Source organism: Mobula hypostoma, chromosome 7, assembly GCF_963921235.1.
Source record: "Mobula hypostoma chromosome 7, sMobHyp1.1, whole genome shotgun sequence".
Taxonomy (NCBI): Eukaryota; Metazoa; Chordata; class Chondrichthyes; order Myliobatiformes; family Myliobatidae; genus Mobula; species Mobula hypostoma.
Genome location: NC_086103.1, coordinates 56,008,252 through 56,033,820, shown reverse-complemented (window position 1 = coordinate 56,033,820; position 25,569 = coordinate 56,008,252). Strand labels below are relative to the sequence as shown.

General features: G+C 44.0%; 1 protein-coding gene and 1 non-coding gene across 8 annotated transcripts in view; both read right to left on the bottom strand.

Annotated features, from left to right (window-relative positions):
* The window catches only part of rnf44 (ring finger protein 44), a 161,110-nt gene that overhangs the window by 19,597 nt on the left and 115,944 nt on the right, over positions 1-25,569 (bottom strand). For 6 of the 7 annotated variants that reach the window (XM_063053448.1, XM_063053451.1, XM_063053455.1 and 3 more), the window contains 4 exons: positions 23,911-24,104; positions 19,778-20,021; positions 15,702-15,869; positions 13,081-13,251 (listed from right to left, as the gene is read on the bottom strand). In XM_063053448.1, coding sequence (XP_062909518.1) covers positions 13,081-13,251; positions 15,702-15,869; positions 19,778-20,021; positions 23,911-24,104 — 777 coding nt within the window. The remainder of the gene's footprint in view (positions 1-13,080; positions 13,252-15,701; positions 15,870-19,777; positions 20,022-23,910; positions 24,105-25,569) is intronic. The other variant, XM_063053450.1, reaches the window with a different exon arrangement.
* Positions 21,616-21,779, bottom strand: LOC134349969 (U1 spliceosomal RNA). The gene has a single exon (XR_010018788.1). It is a non-coding gene; the product is annotated as a U1 spliceosomal RNA (small nuclear RNA).

Genomic DNA, 25,569 nt, shown 5'->3' with positions numbered 1-25,569 from the left:
CAGGAAAAAAAAGCAAGATATACAAAAATGTGAAATGACTAATGAACAAAAACCAGAACCTTGATCTCTGAAGAGTATTTTGAAGTCTTATTGGGAATGAACCAGTGACCCCATATTACCAGATCCCATAGGGCCAACAATTCTCCACCCACAGAGCAACTTTGTTATTGAGACAGTCAGCAGCTTTTGGTTCCTGGGCATCAATATATTCTATGACCTGTTCTGGGCCCAGTCAGACACAACAAGTTTATTGTCATTTAACTATATGCATGTATATAACATATACAACCATATCATGTATATAGAAATGAGACAATGTTCTTCAGACCAGGGTGTAAAGCACAGTAGTACAACATAACACACATAGCACACGATAGCTTGTGCAGATAAGGATAAAATCTACAGATGAATCACATACAAATAACAAACTGAAGTGCATTAATATTAAATATTGTAAGGTATGGAACAGATTAACCAGTGACACTTTGAATACACTTTGTGGCCGGGAGTTTAGAAGCTTAATAGCCTGGGGGAAGAAACTGTTTCCCATCCTGACTGTTCTTATTTTTATGCATCGTAGTCTCCTGCCTGATGGTAGAAAGTCAAAGAGGATTCTGGATGGACGGGTGTGATCCATATTAATATTAAGGGCCCTGCATATGCAGTGCTCCAGATAAGTGAACCTGATGGATCCTGTGATTCTCTCAGCTGTTCTCACAGTCGTTTGTAGGGACTTCAGGTCCGGTGCTCGACTGCTCCCACGCCAGATGGAGATGCAACTTGTCAGGTCGCTCTCAATGATGCTCCTATAAGATGCAGTTAAGGTGGGGGGGTGGGGCGAGGGGAAATGAGCCTTGCTTGCCTCAATCTTTTTAGGAAGCGGAGATGCTGTTGTGCCTCCTTGTTCAAGGATCAGGTGAGGTCATCCGTGATGTGAATTCCGAGGAATTTGGTGCACTTAATTCTCTCTGTGGAGGAGCCATGTATTCGCAGAGGGAGATGGTGCGCCTGCAGTCCACAATGACTTCCTTGGTCTTCTCCACATTTGGGCTTAGGTTGTTAATAAGGAAAGCATACCAGCATCTTTACTTTCTTGGGAGATTACGGAGGCTCAGTTTGTCATTGAACATTCTAAAAGACCTATACAGATGTACTGTTGAAAGTGTCTTGACTAATTACATCATCGTCTGGTTTGGCACTTCCAATGCCCAGCAAAGTAAGAAGCTGCAGGAATTAGTGGACTTGGCCCAGTATATCACAGGCATGTCCTTCATTATTTGTTGGTAGTATCTAAAGCAGGCGCTGCCTGAAGAAGGACACAACTATCATCAAAGATCCCTACCATCTGTGGCATGCCGTTATTTCACAACTACCACTGGACAGGAGGTACAGAAGCCTGAAGTAGCCCAACACCAGGACCAGGAACAGCTACTTCCCTTCAAGCATGCGGTTTTTAAACCAACTAGCAAAACACTAATCACTAGTTTAGCAACTTTATGATCACTTGACTATTTTGCACTAGAATGGACATTTTGTTGCATTAACCGTATTTTCTTGTAAACCTGTGCATGATTTATGTTTTTCTTGCGCCTGTGATGCTGCCATAAGATCTCACTGCACCTGTGAATGTAACAACAAAATTGAGTTTGAGAGCAACCTCGCGGATGTAAAGCAACAGAGCATATATACTGCCCATGTGCAGCTGGACACAGAAGAAAGAGAAAAAAAATAGAAATATTAACAGCTTCATCAGCAATGAATCACTGAACTTTTTCCACATATCAAAGGTGGGGAAAATACTCAACATTTGTGTATGTACACTGCAGGAAGACCCAACTGGAGGCCTTGCTCTCAAAATAAAAGCACCGTAGGTATTTGTAATTCGTACAATTACAGTTGCAAGAAAATGTTTGTGAACCCTTTTCAATTACCCGGCTTTCTGCATTAATTACTCTTAAAATGTGGTTCAAGTCACAATAATAGACAAACATGACCTACCTAAACTAATAACACACAAACAATTGTACTTTCTTTCATCAATACCGAGTACACCATTTAAACAATCATCTAGGTTCATACAAGCATGTGAACTCTGGGGTAATGCCTTCTACAAGAGCTATTTGGATCAGGTGTTCCAATCAATGAGATGAGATTGGAGGCTTGGGTTGTAGAGATGCCCTGCAGTATAAAAAAGACACAAAGTCAGGTTACCGACAAAGCCTGCTCTTCTCAAGAAAGATCTGTTTATGTGCAACAAGACTCGATCAAAACTACTTTAAGAGGACCTTAGAAGAATTGTAGAGATGCATGAAGCTGGAAAAGGCTACAAAAGCATTTCTAAAGACCTGAGTATTCATCAGTCCACAGCAAGACAAAATGTCTACAAACTAAATAAATTCAGTATTGTTGCTACTCTCCCTAGATGTGGGCATCCTGCAAAGATCACACCATGAGCATAGCGTGCAATGCTGAAGGGGGTGAAAAAGAACTCAAGGGTAACAGCAAAACACCTGCAGAAATCTCTAGCACTTGCTAAAGTCTCTGTTCATGTGTCCACCATAAGAAAAACACTGAACAAGAATGGTTGTCACAGCGGAAACCACCGCTCTCCAAAAAAACACTGCTACATGTCTCAAGTTTGCAAAAGACCACTTGGATGTTCCAAAACATTGGGACAATGTTCTGTGGACAGATGAGACAGAAGTTAAACTTTCTGGAAGAAATACACACTGCTATGTATGGAGGGAAAGGGGCACTACACACCAACACCGAAACCTCATCCCAACTGTGAAGCATGGTGGAAGGAGCATCACAGTTTGGTACTGCTTTGCTGCTTCAGGGCCTAGACATTTTACAATCGTTGTGGTAACAATGAATTTTAAATTGTATCAAGACCTTTTACAGGAGAATGTTAGGGCAGTGGGTTCATCGCCTGAAGCTTAACAGAAGTTGGATGATACAACAAGAGAATGATCCGAAACACAAGAGTAAATCAACAACAGAATGGTTTAAAAAGAAGAAAATTCATGTTTTGGAATGGCCAACTCAGAGTCCAGATCTTAAACCAATCGAGATGTTGTGGATTTGAAGAGGGCTGTCCATGCAAGGTATCCCAGAAATACCCATTAATTGAAACAATTTTGTATGGAGGAATGGTCTATAATTCCTCCTTGTCATTGTGCAAGTCTGATCAGCAGCTACAGGTAACGTTTGGTGGAGGTTATTGCTGCTACAGGTGGTTCTACCACTTATTAAATACAATGGCCCACATACTTTTTTCAGCCTGGACTGTGAATGATTAAACAATGTGTTCAATGAAGACATGAAAAGTACAATTGCTTGTTATTAGTTTAGGCAATTTGTTTGTCTATTATTGTGACTTAGTTTAATATCAGACCATATTTTATGAGTAATTAATGCAGAAAACCAGGTAACCACAAAGGGTTCACAAACTTTTTCCTGCAGCTCTGAAGTCAACTCCGTGGTGGTTGTTTGCAATCATTGAGTTCTTCTCTACTCTGATGCACATTCCTCAATGTTATGAGATTTTCTCTTTTTTAAGTACATATTTGGCTCCTGTGGAAGAATGTTTCTCAATTCAAAGTTCAAATTAAATTTATTATTAAAGTACATAAACGTCACCATATAAAACCCTGAGGAATGTTTTTTTCAGGAATACTCAGTAAACACAAGAACCATAATAGATGCAATCAATGAAAGGCTGCAACCAACAGTGCGGACAAAAAGCGAATGTGCAAAAGACGATCGAGTAGAAATACAAAAGAGAATAGTAATAATAAATAAATAATCAATCAATATCAAGAATATAAGATTCAAGAGCCCTTGAAAATGACTCCATACGTTATGGCAACAGATCAGTCAAGGGGTAAATGAAGTTATCCCTAATGGTTTAAGAGCCTGCTGGTTGAGGGGTAATAACTGTACTTGAACCTTTGGTGGTGTGATTCCCGAGGTTGCTGTACCTTCTTCCTGATGACAACATGGAGAACAGAGCATGAGCTAGGTGGTGGGGATCCCTGACGATGCATGCCGCTTTCCTCCGGGTAAATGTGCTCAATGGAGGGGAGGGCTTTACAAGTGATGGATTGTGCCATATCCACTACTTTTTGTAGGACTCTACATTCAAGGGTGTTGGTGTTTCCACACCAGGCTGTGACGCAACCAGCCAATACACACCGCACCACACATCTATAGAAGTTTGTCCAAGTTTTAGAAATCATGCTGAATCTCTGCAGACTCCAAAAGAAACAGAGGCGCTGCCATGCTTTCTTTGTAATCGCACTTGCGCTCTGGGTCCAGAACAGGTCCTCTGAAATGATAACACTGAGGAATTTGAAGTTGCTGACCCTCTCCACCTCTGAACCCCCGATAAAGATTGGCTCATGGACCTCCAGTTTCCTCCTCCTGAAGTCAATAATCAGCTTGCTGATATTGAGAGATTGTTGTTGCAGCACCACTCAGAGAGATATTCAATCTCCCTCTTATATGCTGATTCGTCACCACCCTCGACTTGGTCATTGACAGTGGTGTCATCAGCAAACTTGAACTTGGCATTAGAGCTGTGCTTCGTCACATAGTCATAAATACAAAATGAGTAGAGCAGGGGGCTAAGCACACAGGGCTTGTGGTGCACCTGTGCCGATGGAGATTGTGGAGGAGATGTTGCCAATCCAAACTGAATGGTGTCTGCAAGTGAGGAAATTGAGGATCCAATTGCACAAGGGGGTATTGAGGCAAAGGTCGTGATTAACTTTGAGGGGATGAAATTATTTAAATCCCGAGCTGTAGTTGATAAAGAACATCTTGATAGATGCATCCTGGCCATCCAGATGTTCCACTGTTGAGTGAAGAACCAATGAACTGGGATCTGCTGTGGATCTGTTGCGCCGGTAGGCAAACTGGAGCAGATCCAAGTCGCTTCTCAGTCAGGAGTCATCGTGTTTCATCACCAACCACTCAAAACACATCGTCACACTGGATATAAAGGCTTTTGGCCGGTAGTCTTCGAGGCAGGTTACCATATTCTTCTGAGGCACCAGTAGGATTGTGGCCAGCCTGAAGCAGGTGAGTAGGTAACACTGCTAAAGTGAGAGGTTAAAGATATCAGTGAACTCTCCATCCAGTTGATCAGCACAAGTTTTTAGCTCTCAACCAGGTACCATATCCGAGCCGGAAGCTTTCTGTGGGTCCACCCTCCTGAAGGATGCTCTCACACTGACCTCAGTGAATGACAGCACCGGGTCATCGGAAGCTGTTAAGAGTTCATAAAGGTTTCTCCCTGTTTTGACTGACAAAACAAACATAGAAGGCTTTGAACCCACCTGGAAGTGAAGCCCTGTTGTTACCTATGTTGCTTGATTTCCCTTTTAAGTGGTAGTAACATTCAAACCATGGCACAGCTGTCGAGCATCCTTCAGTGATTCAAATTTAGCCCAGAACTGCCACTTTGCCCGTGAGATGGCTTTCCGGAGATCATACCCGGACCATTTGCATCTTACTTGGTCACCAGACCTGAATTCTCTGATTTGGCCCTCAGCCGTTTGTGAATCTTATCATTCACCCAGGGCTCTGGTTGGGGAAGACCCTGAATGACTTTGTGGCGACACACACAACTACAACTGTTTTTATGAAGTCCGTGACAACCTTGGTGTATTTGCTAGAGTGAGTTTTTTGGGTAGATGATTCATTTACACTTAAATGACTTTGGCCACCAGACTTCTATTTGACAAAGTACTGTGGATTGAGTCCGCAACAATTCGCTTCCTAAAAAGGTGTGAATACCAGATGCTTCTGGCGCCGTAGTTTGACCTGATGCTGTAGTTTCGAAGTCAGTATTATCTATACATTATAAATATTAATTGTCTTTTATGTTAGCACGTAAAATGCCAAATGAATGTATTGTGGATTGAACTAAAGGCTGTGGATACCAACCCAGACATGTTGGCGTCAGAAGGAAAGGATGAAGTTAGGAGGTGTTGTGGTGACCCACTTTCTGGCACCCACGAACCGGCTCACGAAACAGCGCGCGCAGGCAGAGGGCTGGCAGCAAAAAGGGCGCCAGGCCATCTTCACCAGCAGGGGGAAAATCCCGCACGCAGAAAGGGTCTGGGAATATGCATTCCCCACAGTAGTCCCGCCCAGGGAGGGCGGGAACGGGAAGGCTTTAAAGCGGGCCGCGAAGTTTGAATAAATCTCTTTCATCGCAACTCTAACTCACCAACTCCGTGTGGTTATTCTAGCGTTGTGTGTAGCACATCGCTACAATTGGTGACCCCGACGGCCCAAACGATATTTGGACCAGAGATGACCGACGCCGCATCTGTTCACGCAGTTTCGTTAAAACTGCCAAGCTTCTGGACGCTGCGACCCCATTTATGGTTTGAACAAGCAGAAGCACAATTCCACATTCGGCAGATAACCTCGGAGTCCACTCGCTACTACTACGTGCTGAGCTCCCTCGACCAGGAGACTGCTGCACAAGTTGAGGAGTTTATACAGTCGCCCCCGGAGGACGGCAAATACACAGCATTCAAAGCCCTGCTCATAAGGACTTTTGGACTCTCACGGCGTGAACGAGCACGCCGCTTAATGCACCTGGATGGTTTGGGAGACAGGCCGCCGTCAGCATTAATGAACGAGATGCTGGCCCTGGCTGAAGGACACAAACCCTGCCTCATGTTTGAGCAGGCGTTCCCAGAGCAACTGCCCGAGGACATATGCCTGCTGCTGTCCGACGCAGATTTCAGCAACCCCCAGGAGGTGGCGGCCCGAGCAGATGTGCTGTGGAATGCCAGGAAAGAGAGAGGGGCGTCCGTCGCACAGATCACCAAGCCGCGTGCCCAACGACAGACCAGACCAGGCCCGGCAGCAGAGCCTACAAAACCCGGCGACGGGAGTGAGGAGCCCAACGAACAATGGTGTTTCTACCACCAGCGGTGGGGCACGGAGGCCCGCCGCTGCAGACCGCCCTGCAAATTCCCGGGAAACACCAGGGCCAGCCGCCGCTGATGGCTATGGCGGCTGGCCATCAGGACAGCCTCCTGTACGTCTGGGACAAGCAGTCGGGACGCCGCTTCTTGGTCGACACCGCAGCGGAGATCAGCGTCTTACCTCCAACGAGTTATGACACCCGCAACAGAGAACCGGGACCCACCCTGAGGGCCGCAAATGGCAGCACAATACAAATCTACGGCACCCGCACAGTGCGGCTACAGTTCAGCTCCAGCCGGTTCACGTGGGACTTCACACTGGCCACCGTGGCCCAACCACTGCTGGGGGCAGATTTTCTACGAGCCCACAGCCTGCTGGTCGACTTGCAAGGGAAGCGATTAGTCCACGCCAAGACTTTTCAAACGTTCTCCCTGGGTGAAGCACAGTTGCCAGCCCCACACCTGGACTCCATCACACTGTCCGACGAAGAATTCACCAGGGTCCTGGCAGATTTCCCATCAGTACTGACACCGCAGTTCACGGCAGCCATGCCCAGACACGGAGTACAGCACCACATCCCGACCCAGGGACCACCCCTCCACGCCCGTGCTCGAAGGCTTCCCCCGGACAAGCTCCGACGGGCGAAGGAGGAGTTCAAGAAGATGGAGAAATTAGGGATCATACGACGGTCCAACAGCCCATGGGCCTCCCCCCTTCACATGGTGCCCAAGGCAACGGGGGGCTGGAGACCATGCGGTGACTACCGCAGACTGAACGAGGCTACAACGCCAGACCGCTACCCTGTGCCGCACATTCAAGACTTCACAGCAAACCTACACGGCGTAAGGATCTTTTCCAAGGTAGACCTCGTCCGGGGATACCATCAAATCCCTGTACATCCGGACGACATCCCCAAAACAGCACTTATCACCCCGTTCGGACTTTTCGAATTCCTCCGAATGCCGTTTGGTCTAAAGAATGCCGCACAGACTTTCCAGCGGCTAATGGACACGGTGGAACGCGACCTGGACTTTGCATTCATCTATTTGGACGACATCCTCATAGCCAGCAGTAGTCGTCAAGAGCATCTGTCCCACCTCCTCCAGCTCTACTCCCACCTGAGTGAATTCGGCCTTACAATCAATCCAGCCAAATGCCAGTTCGGACTCGACATCATCGACTTCCTGGGCCACAGGATTACTAAACACGGGGCAACCCCGCTGCCCGCCAAGGTAGACGCGGTCCGCCACTTCCCCCGACCCAACACAATCAAAGGCTTGCAGGAATTCGTGGGTATGGTGAATTTCTACCACCGTTTCCTCCCCTCAGCAGCCCGAACCATGTGCCCCTTGTTCACTCTAATGTCGGGTAAGGGCAAGGACATTACCTGGAACGAAGAGGTCGCAACCGCTTTCGTTAAAACCAAAGAAGTCTTGGCAAACGCCGCGATGCTAGTGCACCCCAGAACGGACGTTCCTACTGCCCTCACGGTGGACGCATCCAACACAGCAGTCGGTGGAGTGCTGGAACAACTCATCGAGGGTCGCTGGCAACCCCTGGCGTTCTTCAGCAAACACCTACGACCACCCGAACTCAAATACAGTGCTTTCGACCGGGAGCTATTGGCACTATACCTGGCAATCCGGCATTTCAGGTACTTCTTAGAAGGTAGGCCCTTCACCGCGTTCACAGACCACAAACCGCTTACCTTTGCGTTCACTAAGGTGTCCGACCCCGGTCGTCCTGCCAGCAGCGACATCTGTCCTACATCTCCGAGTACACGACGGACATCCGGCATGTCTCTGGAAAGAACAATGTCGTGGCAGACGCACTTTCCAGACCTACCATACAGGCCCTGTCCCAGGGGGTGGACTATGCAGCGCTGGCAGAGGCACAGCAGGCAGACGCTGAGATCCCCAGTTACAGGACTGCAGTCTCCGGTTTGCAGCTCCAAGACCTCCCCGTAGGCCCAGGTGAGAGGACCTTACTATGTGACGTACCTACTGGCCAACCCCGCCCCGTTGTCCCAGCAGCCTGGCGCCGGCGGGTGTTCGAATCCATTCACAACTTAGCGCACCCCTCCATCAGGACAACTGTCCGGCTGGTCTCCAACAGGTTCGTGTGGCATGGACTTCGTAAACAGGTCAGTGAATGGGCCAAAACGTGTATTCAGTGCCAAACGGCCAAGGTGCAGCGGCACACCAAGGCTCCACCGCAGCGGTTCAAACCCACCCACTGGAGGTTCGACCACATCCATGTGGATATTGTGGGGCCCCTGCCAGTGTCACGAGGAGTGCGGTACCTCCTAACTATGATAGACCGGTTCACCAGATGGCCAGAGGCAGTCCCGCTCAGCGACACCACCTCCGAATCCTGCGCCCGAGCACTGATCGCAACCTGGGTAGCACGCTTTGGGGTACTGGCCCACATTACCTCCGACAGGGGCGCCCAGTTCACCTCCAGCCTGTGGTCGGCTATGGCCAGACTTTTAGGAACACAGCTACACCACACAACTGCCTACCACCCACAGTCGAACGGACTAGTGGAGCGCTTCCACCATCACCTGAAATCGGCTCTCATGGCCCGCCTGGAGGGGCCTAACTGGGTGGACGAACTTCCCTGGGTCCTGCTCGGAATCCGCACGGCGCCCAAAGAGGATCTACACACCTCGTCGGCCGAGTTGGTGTATGGCGCGCCCCTGGTCGTCCCAGGAGAGTTCATACCAGCCCCAAGGGGGCAAGAGGAAGAACCCACAGCAGTCCTGGACAGACTACGGGAGAGGCTCGGTAACCTGGCCCCCATACCCACTTCACAGCACGGACAGAGCCCGACCTGCGTACCCAAAGACCTGCAGAACTGTAAGTTTCTTTTTGTACGACGGGGCGGACACCGCTACAGCCGTTTAAGGTGATCAGGAACAACGGGTCCATGTTCGTGCTGGACACTGGGGGGAGAGAGGAGGTTTTCACGGTGGACCGACTCAAACCGGCCCATGTGGACTTGGCGCAACTGGTCCAGGCTCAGGCACCGCGGCGCAGGGGCAGACCTCCCAAACAGAGGCCGATCCAGACTGTGGACATTGGGGGAGGTATCGCCGGTTCTGGGGGGGGGGTGTTATGTGGCGACCCACTTTCTGGCACCCACGAACCGGCTCACGAAACAGCGCGCGCAGGCAGAGGGCCGGCAGCAAAAAGGGCGCCAGGCCATCTTCACCAGCAGGAGGAAAATCCCACACGCAGAAAGGGTCTGGGAATATGCATTCCCCACAGTAGTCCTGCCCAGGGAGGTCGGGAACGGGAAGGCTTTAAAGCGGGCCGCGAAGTTTGAATAAATCTCTTTCATCGCAACTCTAACTCACCGACTCCGTGTGGTTATTCTAGCGCTGTGTGTAGCACATCGCTACAGTGTGATATTTTGTATGTAGCTTCAATAGGAAGCATTGTCTATAACTTTTAAGTAGCGATTGCATTTTGTGTTTAGCATATAAATATTGAGCCCACATTGGGCTAGCAGACCTTTCTACCAAAAGTGTCTCCGTCCGTATGATGCCTGCTGTACCTTGTTGTGTCGAATAAAGAAGCTGCTTTGTATCTACCAGTGACTCTGTCTCTCCAGTGATTTCAGCCACGCTACAACAGTATCCATGCAGATCCACTGATCAGTCCTCGAACTCACCTCAGTCCACTGACTGAAGCAATCTTGTAGCTGCTTCTCTGCCTCCCGGGACCACCTCTTTGTCGCCTTCATCTCTGGAGCTTTGCTCTATAGCCTCTGCCTGTATGCAAGACAGCCAAGTGATCCAATTTCCTGAAATGCACCCTTGGCATAGAACTGTAGGCATTCCTCATCTTAGTATAACAGTGGTCTGAAGTGTTGGGATCTCTGGTGCTACAGGTTATATGCCGATGGTAAATGGGCAGAGATTTCTTCAAATAAGCGTGGTTGAAGTCCCTGACCACGATTTGAAATGCATCGGGGTGGACAGTTCGTTGTTTGGTGATGGCATTATGCAGTATTGGAAGTGCCTGATTACAGTTGGCCGATGGAGGTACGTACACTGCAGTCAGGATCACAGAGGAGAACTCTCTTGGTAAATAGAATAGTCGGCACATGTTGGGGGAACAAGAATGCGACAAAACCACCACGTCAGAGTTTATCCTGAAATGCAAACCTTCACCTTTTGCCTTTTCAGAATCAGCAGTTTGGACCACCCTGTGTATTGAGAAGCCTTCGGGCCTGATTGCTGAATCTGGTGTGCTGGGAGTAAGCCATGTCTTGGTTAAACACAGAACACAACAATTCCTCATTTCCCTCAGATACAGCATTCTTGCCTTCAGGTCCTCATTCTTGTTCTCCAGCGACTGCACATTTGCTAACAAGATGCTGGGCGGAGAGGGTCTCAATTCCTCTGTGTTTCAGCCTGGCTCGGAGCCTTCCCCGCTTTTCCTTGCTTCTGGCCACGGCGATGAACCTTTACTTGCTTAAAGGTGCTATTAAGACCGCTGGGTCCTTCAGAACTTCATGAAGTCTGTAGTTCATTGTCAGTTCAAAAGTACATTACTTAAAGGGAAATTGCACGCTGCAAATTGCAGTGAGAGTAATTCAAAAGAGGTACATTTAGAAGTTCTGTAAGCAATCTGCAGAATTTTGCCATGGTTCACCAGCGTATCTTGTAATTTTCTTTCCAGAGAGTGCACATAGACTGTAGTAGCCTGTTCTGTAAAACAAAACTGCCAGATTTGTCCTCTAGCTGCCTTTCCTTGTTAGCATAAACCAAGGATGCTGAACCCAATTGCAGCATTCCTACCATGGCCACAAATGTGACCAGTTGACTGTGGCCGTAAGACACCAAATCCTAATACCCAATGCACCATTCCTTAATGAGCCCAGCATGGCTGTAAGTAATATAGATACATTAATATACAAACTTAATTGTTACATTAAAAAAAAATCTATTCTAGAAACTTTGAAGTGTTATTAACAGAACGGTTGAAAATTTATTAGCCTTTGTTTTTGTCCAAAATATAATACTTTAATGTTTTATATTCTGTGAGTGCTAAAGCTGCAGAACTTCACAAAGCTCATGGAATAAAAGTATTCTTTTTTGCAACAATCTGCACTTCATTAACTTCCTGATATGGCTACTGTGTTTGTTAGAAACCATTTTACAATCCATTGACAAATGTTTCGTCACCATACAAGGAAATATCATCAATAAGCTGTCACTTGTGGTGTGTCCTCCAAATGCTTGGCCTTTATATACTTATCAATCAGTTGATTGGTCATTATTATGGAAACTCCATTGTGACATAGGGAGGCAGTCTCGTTGTTGATTGGTTGTGTGGCGAACTCTGTGTCTTGGCTAGAATTTTTCCCACACTGGCTTATAAATGGGATTGAGGTCTATGTGTCTGTTTATAGAATTATTTGCAGAAAACCGTGAATGCAAGCAAAATTCCAGACAACACACAACCGGATTGCCAAGATGGGAGAACAAGTCAACCCAACCATCAACTATCTGAGCTACACATTTCCCGAGTTACTTCCAACCACCTTACAATTCAATCAGGTGCTCAGTCTTTCTGTCCAAGTAAGGAAAATGACCATGAGACCGAGCAAATGAATTACATACTGTTTCCAGCAGATGAATACGAAAGCAACAGTCATTGCCTTCCTAGCACAGAGATTGTTAATTGTCAATTCTGACGAGATTAGCTCATCAGAATGGACTGCCCATTAGAATCAGTACTTGCTAGTTAATACACTTTTATTAAAGAGACCATGTGATTTCTTTGACACTGGATCAGCAAGAGTACAGTAAAGTGTCGATGTAAAAAAAGTCCTAGTAAATAGGTATTCTTTCATCTCATCCCAAAAGCAATATTTTTTTGAAAACTTGCAAGGCAATGAAAATGTGCAGTGTTGCATTTGCTGCCAGTTAAGCATCCTATCTTCCTTTTAAACTTCAATATAATTACATATCAGAGCCATGCAGACCTGTTCATTGCCTTCACCCTGTTGAACCTCACTACCAATCAAGCATCAAAAGAACCTCAATGAATAAAATACAGCAGAGTGCACAGTCTGAAAAAAAAACTTGACATTTCTTGCTTTGAATGTTTTACTTACCAGTCGTGGATGCTGTGGCTGGATTGGAACAAACTGGCTCAAAGGGGGAAGGTGAGGATGTTGGTGGGGTGGCAGATGGGGAGGGTGCAATATAAAATGTTCACTGGAGATAAGAGGGGGGAAGGTTTGATAAGAGACTGGCAGATGCTGCATTGTGCATGCATGAATCAGCTGAAAAACAAGATAAAGACACATTTACTAGGGAAAAAAGAGAGTGATACCTGGAAGAAAAACAAATGGTACTAGATGGATAACAGCTACAGAGGCATTCAAACTTTAACATCTGTAGAGTTGTTAAAAGTGTACAGTTTGATTAAATAAAACAGTCACAAAATTTACAATGTATTCCACAATACATTCTGAACAAATGTCTTCTGTGTCATTTCAGAAACATAGCGTGAAGCGTTTCTATTGAAGACCAAATTGCAATATTCTGGCATGTTTTCCTGTTACTCAAGAAGAGTGCAGCACTTCAGTCGTTTAAGAATTTCCTTTCTGCCATAATGCCTGATACCAGTAATACTACAGTTCCACACTCAAATCTGTACTGAGCTCACATGGATGATGGCAGTGAGCTCTTCCAACAGAGTATCAGTCAAGTCTAAAACTATCACCAGTTAATGCTCAAGGCTACATTTTCTGCAGCAGTTCATAGATAGTCTAGAGGGGGAAACGTCAGTAAGTTTATCATTCCAACGAGACTATTTCTATGCCCACATTATTGCCATTTACATACTGCAAAGATTAAATTTGGGACTGTGTAGTTTACTTGTTAATCACAGCTTTTGGCAAACTTCACAGAATATTAAATATATATATTAAAAATTTTTTAAACTATATTTATTTTTGCAGCCACACATGGTTAAATGTAATTTTCCATAGACTTGTGGACAAGAAGTGCATACATGTTATGAGTCAGTTATGGCTTCACTACAGAAATAACCAATACTATGGAAAATAATACATTCATAAAGAAATTGCTGTTTCTGGACAATAAATGCAAAGGGCCAGATTCTGTTCTTGGGGTGAATGGTTTATTCTGGCCATTCATTACACTTGCCCACAGATTCCCGCATGGTTCTTGCTCCAGCACAGACTGCAAATTATACAGCTAAAATGGTGCAGTGCCCTCCTCAGGGATCTGCACCAGGGGAAACTAGCTATTCTACTGTGCATCTCACTAACCAAACAATCCCATTAAAAACTGTAACGACATGGTCTTAACTAAGTAGTAATGAATTAAAGATACTTTGTTAATCTAAATAACTGTGCATCTTTTTAACCGGTACACCAACTAATAATTGTTAATGAGCAACACTGATTATATACAAGTATTTATTTCAATGTTAAATTATATATATTATTAAAGGAAGAGATAGAAGATATGGGGAAAAAGTTGATTAAAGAAACATTAAATTAAAATGGAAGTTAAACTTGTACAAGTGAATTTTCAGTGTCATGAAGATCATATGGCATTAACTAGTGTAAATTGATCTACATCTTTAAAAATAAAATTAATTAATCTAATGCTTTCTTGGTGAGTTTAGCCAATGATATAGTTGCAGCAATGTCAAGCTATTCTCATTTGTCAGTGAGACATCGTTTATAAAGTCATCATGTCAGACTGTCGGGCTGGAAACTTTAACCATAAAATTCCTCCCTTGCAGCTAACACTTGGTTTAGAATCTGATAGAAATTTTAAAGCTAAAGTATCTCTGCAGAATATGGTGCCAATTTTTTTTCCACTCAAAGACAGAATGAAAAATTACAAAATAATGTAACTTATGTTCCTAATCCGTTTAATTAAAGCAAATGAAATTGAGGATTTTAAAAAAACAGAAGGAAGATTGAAGTGGTACTTTTTGTCCTGTTGTTCATGCAAAGGGATTAATTACACAGCTGATTTTATAAAAGAAGTATGTTCTCTGCTTGAACAGCCTCAGTTCATGCACTGAACTCAGCGTATTGTTAATACATAATGCAAACATTAAATGGAGACATCTCTACAAAGCAAATCAATTTTTAAAAGGTTTTAAGAGCCTCGGCCTCAGTAATTCTGATAAAAGTAAACAAAAAAAATCGATACGAGTTCACTGATAAACACAAAAGATACAGAGTGTCCTGTAGTAAAAAGATAGTGGGACATTTTCACAGCAATTGAAAACCCAACAAAAATTTGAAAATAAATCCTTTATATAAAATTATTGGTTTGTTAAATCAGACCAGATTTCAAGAGCGTTCTATAAATGTAGGCCATCAAACATGCTCCACCCACACTTCAATAACAACATGAAAAATTACCAATTCTATTCAGTTTTGGATATGTTGTGCAGATAGCAATGCATCCTTCAGATGTCACCACAAACTTACTGAAGTCACATTGAACAAAAACGCTAGAATTTTAACTCGGGGTTTCCAATCTTACAGGCCATTTTTTCTGGGAAATGGTTTCTAAATTTAGATGAATGTACAGCAGTGAACACAGGACTATCTGAAACTTTAACTCGGGAAGCTGTACACTTACTAAAGAATATTATGGACGCTGCAAGGTTTTCTTTTTTAATTCTTATTCTTCAGAACAACTTTACACAGATTAGTGGATATTGTACCATGAAACTTACAGGTGGTGGAACGCAGCAGACTGGGTAGTGCTGTCCACTGAACATTACTGAGCATGCTGGGACCTGTTGCGTGTTGCACCCTGGAATATGTTGCCCCGCGTGGAGTGGAAACCCATGTGCCGTTACTGTGGTGACAGTATAGGACACAGGGACTGTTCCTTGATGCATCTAGAACACAACGGAAATGGAAGTATTCTTATTTGCAGCAGCACAGCATTTAGTGTTTCTAAAAAAACAAAATCACTCGCAACAAGAACATCCTATTGATGACCATTTGTATATCTGGGTAAAGTTAATGATACTGTGCTTATTGTATGCAACAAGAAGAAAGGTATCAGATATGAAATATTTATTTAAGAATCTTAATAAGCTGGTCAATTTACAAACTGCACATTTAATTGGCATTTTAATATCTTTATTTAGAAATATTTTTACAAGGATTCTTGTCACATATTGCCTGTAGCTGTATGATAACCATTTAAAAAATCCAGTTGAGAATCAGGTATTATCTGTATTATGAGTAGTAGGTAATCAATATCTTATTATTTATTACATCTCTTTGTGTCAACACAAAATAAATTATCTTCTCAGAAAGTTGAAATACACTAGCTGAAAGCCAATATAGCAATATTACTGTTAATCCCTGACTGGACAACAAAGGAAGTCAGCCACCAGCAACTGGGAACAAAGAGGAATGAAAGATCTTGTGCAACTGGTAAACAGAGATAATGAGCTCTTTGCTTTTTGCAAACCTGAGGTTTTATAAGACAAAGTGTGTTACACCAGTCACTGTTATCAGAAATGCTGATGATGAAATGGTGGCATTCGAATACTGAAGCAATGCAAATAGGCCTTTGAGATTTAGCAATACTGTAACAATGATCCCAGAATGGCAACACACATCAAAGTTGCTGGTGAACGCAGCAGGCCAAGCAGCATCTATAGGAAGAGGCGCAGTCGACGTTTCAGGCCGAGACCCTTCGTCAGGACTAACTGAAGGAAGAGTGAGTAAGGGATTTGAAAGCTGGAGGGGGAGGGGGAGATGCAAAATGATAGGAGAAGACAGGAGGGGGAGGGATAGATTTTGCATCTCCCCCTCCCCCTCCAGCTTTCAAATCCCTTACTCACTCTTCCTTCAGTTAGTCCTGACGAAGGGTCTCGGCCTGAAACGTCGACTGCGCCTCTTCCTATAGATGCTGCCTGGCCTGCTGCGTTCACCAGCAACTTTGATGTGTGTTGCTTGAATTTCCAGCATCTGCAGAATTCCTGTTGTTTGCGTTTAAATCCCAGAATGGCATCTTTTTTCCCCAGGGTAGGGTGCAGGGGAAAGAAACGAACACACTGAGAAATCCTGGATTCAGTTCTCAGGACAGTAAGTTTCATGGCAATGGGTCTGAAGGAACTTTTAAAAAATTTCCTAAAAGGCTCTGCACACTTGGCAGGTGAAAGCACAGTGGAAGGTGAGGGACTTCATCCTCTGACTCAGGCTCCGGCTCTCAACTCCATTCTTTGTTCTGGTATGTACAGAACTGTAAAGAAATTGGATTCTCTACACACCTTTGTATGCACAACTGCACACAATATTTATTTTTGGGGTCAATTTGTAACAATTAGGAAATCTGCCTAGATAATTCACTGTCACACAGCTAATGTTAGGCTTGCTTCCGTCAAACAACTAATGACGTTGCAGGTCACGCCCCATATTTCTTCCCATCGCACTCATGTAGTAGGGTTACCTATGCTCTTCGTTCTCATCTAACAAAAAATAAGGTCAGGGGCATATTGCACAAGGATCAGGAGTAGGATGGCAATGAAAAGGTCTATAGTCACAAGGATGTATTGCAGAATTGCCCTAGTTAACATTATGTTCAGCAATTTACTGCTGCTCTACTCACCGGTCGTTGCCTTTCTCCCTAAGTCTTTCGCAATTCAGGCAGTGATAAGCCTGGAGTGGTTTAGGCTTCTCACGGCAAAGGAGTAGATTGGGCCATCTCCTCTGTCACACTGGGGAGAAATGCGCCCTACCCCAGGTCCTGCATTCTCCCTCCCCTCCAGTAACTGGCATAGCAATGACATGGCATCTGTGAACTTTGGAATCGAGACCCTGAACAGATCAAAGTTTTGTGAGGAGTTTGCACGTACATTGCGAAGGAGCTGCTCTTCATGTACTTTTGTCCAGTTTCTGGAATTTGTCTGGGACTTTGGAGTAGGCATTAGCACTATGCACACTGCATGCTTTGCACACCAAATGAAAATGACCTTCAACTTCTCAGTAGGTATGGAGCAGTTAGTGCTGATGCCTTACGGCTCAAGGGATCTGGGCTCGACCCTGACCTCGGCTTGACATGGGTTTTGGCTGGGCACTCTGGTTTTGTCCCACATCCTAAAGGCATGCAGGAATGTTAATTTGGGTACTGTAAATGACCCATTTGTGCATATTAACTGGCAGAGAGAATCAAAGGGGGTGGTGATTCATGGGCAGACGTGGGGAAGAGTAAGTCGCAGGTATAAATGTCCCCCACTTTTCAAACGTTTGCTTTACGAAACCTCGCTGCTACAAAAGACCTACATTAGTTACCTGTTTTCGCTAGCAGCAACTGCATTCTAGCCGGCATTGCTTAAACACGTGTCTGTGAGCACCTGTTAGCAAGATGAGTTCTAAGGTATCGGAAAAGCCTAAAAGAGCTCGTAAGGGTGTTATACTTAGCATAAAACTAGACATAATTAAGTGTTTTGATTGTGGTGAACGAAGTAAAGACAAAATGAGTTTGACTTGTGGAAGCTGACGAGGATGATGTTGAAGAGGTTTTGGCATCCCATGACCAAGAACTGATACATGAAGAGCTGATGCAATTGGAAGAAGAAAGGATAATAATCGAAACCGAATGTAGTAGCGAACGGACCGAAAGTGAAGTCGTCCAGGAACTGAACATGAAGAAGATGACCTGCCTGCCCTGATGGAAACAGACGATGATGAGATGACACCCCAGTGTCCCACCACCCCAACCCCGGGCCGCGGACCGATACATTCTCGCGGAGAATGCAGTGGTAGCCGGGACGCACCCAGCACATCTTTAAGAAAAAAGCCGAAACAAACAAGCTAATTAATTAGGTGCTGCCCGGCATGTAAATGTCGGCCCAGATCAGAGGCGATTGCCGATTGCGTTGCCTCTGATCTGGGCCGACATTTACATGCCAGGCGGCACCTAATTAATTAGCTTGTTTATTTTGGTTTTTTTCTTAAAACGTGTTGGGTGCATCCCGGCTACCGCTACATTCTTCGCGGATTGGTATCGGTCAGCGGCCTGGAGGTTGGGGACCACTACACCACCCCAACCTCCGACGACTCAGCCTAACACACCATCATCAGTGTGCTCAGCGCTGTCTTCCCAATTCTGGTAAGTGATACTACACTGTACATAGATTATTTCTACTTTATATAGGCTGTGTATTTTTATACGTTATTTGGTATGATTTGGCAGCTTCATAGCTTAAAGGTTACTGGAGAGAGTGTTTCTGCCAAGAGCGCATGCGTGAGATTTTTGCTACAGAGAACAGTGCGGCATTGATTGTGGAAAAGTATTTCTACTTTATATAGGCTGTGTATTTATCAAATCATTCCTGCTTTTACTATATGTTACTGTTATTTTAGGTTTTATATGTTATTTGACATGATTTGGTAGGTTATTTTTTTGGGTCTGCAAATGCTCACAAATTTTTCCCATATAAATAAATGGTAATTGCTTCTTCGCCTTACGACATTCCGGCTTACAAACCGTTTCATAGGAATGCTCTACCTTCGGATGGCAGGGGAAACCTGTATCAGGAAAATAATGCAAGATGGCACAGACCTGATGAACTGAATGCATTGGCCCAAGTATCAGATGCCTTTTACGTACTCAGGGTAGGTCACGTAGCAGGGCTTGTGGAAACTTGCACAGTGAACTGCTATTCCACCCTAAACCTCGTTCATGTAAAGAATATTAGGCTGCATGCTTTCGGGTGGAAATCAGAACGGTGCCAAAGGCATTGATGACATACGTTATTATCGATGAAGAACACGGAGCGATTCTAACCTGTTCGTGCAGATCCACCATTACAGGATTTTGCTGCGGAGGATGAGCAGCTGGGTGAAGCATACGTGGTGATAGGTTTGTATGATTGTAAGATCGGTTTTCATCTATAGGCATTTGCTGTAAATATGGAGGGTGGTAGCTTTCATCCTGGTTGATGGGATTATGCAAAGGTCTGTCACGCCTACCCCACTGGCGTCGCGCTGGAGGACTGCAACAAACCGGCAAGAATGTAAAAAGACTGAAACTGTAAAGAGAAAAGATTTTTAAAATATACACTGAATCTACACAAGTTTTACAATCTCATTTTGAAATTTACTCATTTATATTCACACCCACCTCCCCAAGATTTTGCTGTCTTAGACGTCTTATGATGGGCAGTTCACCCTGCCACCCACTCACCATCCCAGCACAACCAGATGCACAACATCAGCTATCCTTAAATCATTTCTCTTAGCTACTTTGACCTGCTGGGAAGATCTCAGCAGAGGAACTCACAATACTGCATGAACAGAACTACTAGTTGTAACGAGAAGTCTGTCAAAATACAAATTAAATTTCAAATTTCCAGTTCTTCGATGTATACAGTTCTGGAGGCTACTTGATAAAATATTTCCACTTTCTCTGCCTGCTGTTAGAAAGAAGATCACCCCCGCTTTCCCTCATGGCTAAAATCTCCACACTGAGCAATACTCTCTCATAAACTTAGGAAAGGACACATGTTAAAACATGAAACAAAACCAAAAAATGTTCAAAATAACCTATGGATCAGGCAGTGTCTGTGGAATGAGAAAGAGGAGTTAACATTTCATGTCATAAACCCTTTCATCCGAGCAAAGTGCAGGTCAGGGATGAAGAGAAAAAGGGTATGTTTCTGATGTGATAGAGAACGGAAACAATGCACCTTAAAACATATTCCATAGTCCACTTCTTATCTTTCTTCTACAAATTCCTTCCACAAATGACCACCTTAAACTTATGGTGTTCAATTTTTGAAAAACTTCAGAACTCAAGGAAATGGATTGCTCCTTGCTTTCGATCTGAACATAGAACAGACATCTACAGCACATTACAGGCACTTCGGCCCACAATGTTGTGCCAACCATGTAACATACTCTAGAAACTGTGTAGAATTTCCCTAATGCATAGCCCTCTATTTTTCTAAGCTCCATGTACCTATCTAAGAGTCTCTTAAAAAACCCTACTGTATCCGCCTCTACTACCATCACTGTCAGTGCATTCCATGCATCACCACTCTCTGAGTGAAAAACTTACTTTTGACATTCCCCTTGTACCTACTTCCAAGCACCTTAAAACTATGCCCCCTCCTGTTAGCCATTTCAGCCCTGGGAAAAAGCCTCTGACTGTCCACATGATCAATGCCTCTTATCATCTTATACACCTCTATCAGGTCACCTCCCATGCTCCATCGCTCAAAAGGAGAAAAGGCCAAGTTCACGCAACCTATTCTCATAAGGCGTGCTCTCCAATCAAAGTACCATCCTTGTAAATCTCCTCTTCATTCTCTCCATAGTATCCACATCCTTCCTGTAGTGAGGTGACCAGAACTGAACACAGTACTCCAAGTGGGATCTGACCAAGGTCTTATATAGCTTTAACATTATCCCACGGCTCTTGAACTCAATCCCAACATTGATGAAGGCCATCATACCATATGCCTTCTTAATAACACTGTCAACCTGCACAGCAACTTTGAGTGTCCCATGGACACGGACCCCAAGATCTCGCTGATCCTCCACACTGCCAAGAGTCTTACCATTAATGTTATATTCTGTCTTCAAACCATTTCACACTTATCTGGGTTGAACACCATCTGCCACTTAACAATAGCACGAACACAGTCCCCCTACTACCACAAATTATGCAGCCAATATCCTGCATTTGGGGATATCACAGGCGTCAGCACACCTGAAGTGCAATGGGATAGCCTCCTCCTGGAACCTTGGCCCTCCTGATCACTGATGGTTCCCTGCCAGATAAGTATGCATTGAGTTGTCTCCATATTCTAGTGCCCCACTGATTTTCAACGTGGTAAGCTCTACGTGTTTCATACTGTTTTAGCATAACAGCCCCTGCGCAGCCGCCCCCCCACCGTCTTTACCTTTCTCTATACCAACTACACATTCATTGCTTTGTCTGGCCTCACCCTCTCAGCACCTTACCTCCCCCTACTCAACACTGAATTCTATTTCCCACAAGCAATACAGAGATACCATTCTCACTGTCAGTACATAAAAAGAAAATGTTTCTATCACTCAACAGGTCAGCTAGCATCTGTGGAAGGAGAAACAAAGTTGATGTTTCAAACCAAAGACCCAGGTTAGAAAACAAGCAATCTTTATACTGTAGGGAAGGAGGAGGACAAAGAGAATGTGCCTGTGATCGAGAAACTAAATGGAAAGAACTGGTGGGGGTCCAGTTGACAGGGGATGCAGAAGGCTTATACCTGTTCGGAGAGAAAATCAGACGGGAAGTGAAGAGTGTGTCTGCAGACAACTTCACTCACCCCAATACTGAACTGATTCCACAACCTACGGACTTACTTTTAAGAATTCCACAACTTGTATTCCCAGTATTTCTTGTTTATTTATTTATTCTTACTAATTTTTTATTTTCTTTTTGTATTTGCAGTTTGTTGTCTTTTGTACATTGGCTGTTTATCTGTCTCTGTCATGTGCAATTTTCATTGATTTGATTGTGATTCTTTCTATTTACTATGAATGCCCGCAAGAAAATGAATCCCAGGGTAGCATATGGTGATATTCGCGTACATTGACAATGAACTTACTTTAAATTTTTGAACTCTGAACAGGAGGTGTATATGCTGAGATCTGGAGCAAAATACAATTGCTGGAGGAACTCAGGTCGTCTGGCACAGTGCACGGAAGCGAAGGAATGATCAACATTTAGGGTCCTGAGTTAAGGGGAGGGGGAGGGTGTGTGTGTGCGCGCGCGTACACACGCACCTGCGGCTTAGTCTCTGCACTATTACTGACATTTCCTTTGACCTCCTCACCCTTCTTTGCAATTACAACTGAAAACAGGTTTGCTTTCTAACATTTTACTTCCAAAGAAAGGGCATTGATCTGAAACATTAACCTTTTCCTTCTTGGTGGATGCTGTTACATCTTCTTGAGTATTTCTAGAATTTCTTTTTGTTTTTCAGATCTCTATTGTCAGCTCGTTTATTGCTATTGAGAAAACTTAAAAGCAATATAATGGACCTATAGGCTTACGGAAGTAGAACAGAGATTGAAGATCTTCACCTTGGGGTGAACTTACAAACATGATGCATCTAATGCTGGAAAGATGTAGTATCACTGAAGGTGCTCAGAAAAGAACTCGTCTGCTAATTCTAATTCAGCTAAGTCCAAAGGGCAAAGGTAAGAATAAAGATGGCTGCCCTCAGAGCCAGAGGTTGAAAAGATTTTTCTTCCCGATTTTCATGGGCATGGAAAACTCGTGATTAGGAAAATTAAGATAATAAGAAGATTTAAAGGCTAAGGAACACTGATTAAATAAGAGCACGAATACATAAAAGACTTGACATTTTGGGAAGATTAATAATGGGACAGTGGAACAGACAAACCAAGGCAGATTTAAATAGGGAGCTAAAAGCAATAAAGGGAAGACAAGCTGTTCCACAATCAAAAGCAAGTTAGAGACTACTGGATCAAATACTTGGACCAATGCCGTCCTTTCACTTGAAGTTTTATGTAAAGGCACAAAACCTTGCAAACAAATAACGAGCTAATTTTAGATTTTACTCCACAATGCTTTAATTCCATGTAATAAAGGGCATAGAGGTCAAAATATTGTTTGATCTCCAACTGAATAGTGTACCCCATTTAAGATTGTATACAGCAAACACAGATTGCTCCTAAGGTATAAGCTACTATTTATCAGACTAATATACCAAATCAGAAAGAAGAAAGCATATCCTTTAAGGTGTATGCCTATGTAAGCCAATAAAGAAACAATAAAGTGCAATTGTGTTTGGACATTGAAGTTGATAATAATGTTATCTTTCTTGATCACTTCCCTTTACTGAACAGGCCCACAGCAACCATTTATACCTCAAGATACTGGAGGTCCATTACTAATGTAGCACTTACCTTCTCCTGTGATGTGCTGGTGTGTTGCACCTTTCCCCTGAGAATCGTCGCTGGTTGAAAGGGGCTGAGGGAGGCCGCCTATTCACTGTTATTTCCCATGGTCGCATTGGTGGCGTCGGGAGAGGAGATGCACTCTGGATCTCGAGGACAGAATGAGATAGACGCCGACGCTTTGGACTGGGACTTTCGTCGCTCTGCAATATACAACACAGGAAGCACCAATGTAATCAAAGAACCACAAAAACTTTTAAGATACACATGGACAAGAAGGGCAATAGATGTTCAAAGATTTTCATCGATGAGATTTCATCAGTTGACCATTAAAGAATTGTTTTAAAAAGTTAGACATCAGCATACATTCTATTTCAATTCAAGGAAATGTGGCTTGAGTAATTACTCCAAATTTTGTCTTTGAATGACTTGCTAATGGTATCAAAGCCATGGTTTTCAAATTTGAGTGAATAATAGGTAGATGAAGCTGCAAAAACATTTCACTTGGATTAAAACAACACACATAAAAATAGCTGGTGAACGCAACAGGCCAGGCAGCATCTATAGGAAGAGGAATAGTCGACGTTTCGGGCCCAGACCCTTCATCAGGACTCAGCCCGAAACGTCGGCTGTACCTCTTCCCAGAGATGCTGCCTGGCCTGCTGTGTTCCACCAGCTACTTTTATGTGTGTTGCTTGAAATTCCAGCATCTGCAGATTTCCTCGTGTTTGGTCACTTCGATTAAATCTTTCCAAAAAAGGAAGACGGGTAGAAAATTTGGCCATAAAGTCATAGACCATAGCAAATAAATAAAATAGGCATGCAATTAACATTTTGTTCTACACATTAATAGCTATTTCAATCAAGATAAAATATAACATATATCCACTTTCCCCTCATATTGAAGAGCATTTACGTCACTGAAGCACATTCAACATCCTCTGTACCGGGGCCATCATCAATCAGAAATATAACGCAAATACTTACCACTCATCGATAAAGGGGGGAGCATTCGCCTAGGTGCTGAGGATGTGGGTGAGGTCCTTAATGAGTAGTTTACATCAGTATTTATCAAGGAGAAGGATGTGGAAGATAGGGAGATCAGTGCTGAGCAGATCAGTATGCTAGGGCATTTCAAGGTAAAGGTAAAGTGTTTGGTCTCTTATAGAGCAGTAAGGTGGATAGGTCCAAAGGTTATTGAGAGAGGCAAGAGAAGAGACTGCTGGGGCCTTGGCCAATATTTTCCTGTCCTCTCTAGCCACAGGAGAGTTACTGGAGCACTGGCAAGTAGCTAGTATGTTCCATTATTCAAGAAAAGGAACCAGGGATAATTCTGGAAATTACAGACCAGTTAGTCTCATGTCAGTGGTAGAAAAATTACTGGGGAGAATTCTTCAGGATAGGATTTATGAGCATTTGGAAAAGCCATAGCCTAATCAGGGAGAATCAACACAGCTTTGTGTGGGGCAAGTCTTGTCTTGCTAACTTGATTGAGTTCTTTTGATGAGGTGATGAGGGTAATTGATAAAGGTAGTGCTGTGAATGTTGTTTAGATAGATTTTGTGTAAGGTGTTTTGACAAGGTCCCTCATGGGAAGCTCATCTGGAAAATTAAGATACGTGGGATCCATGGTGAATTGGCTTGCCCATAGAAGACAGAGGGTAGAGG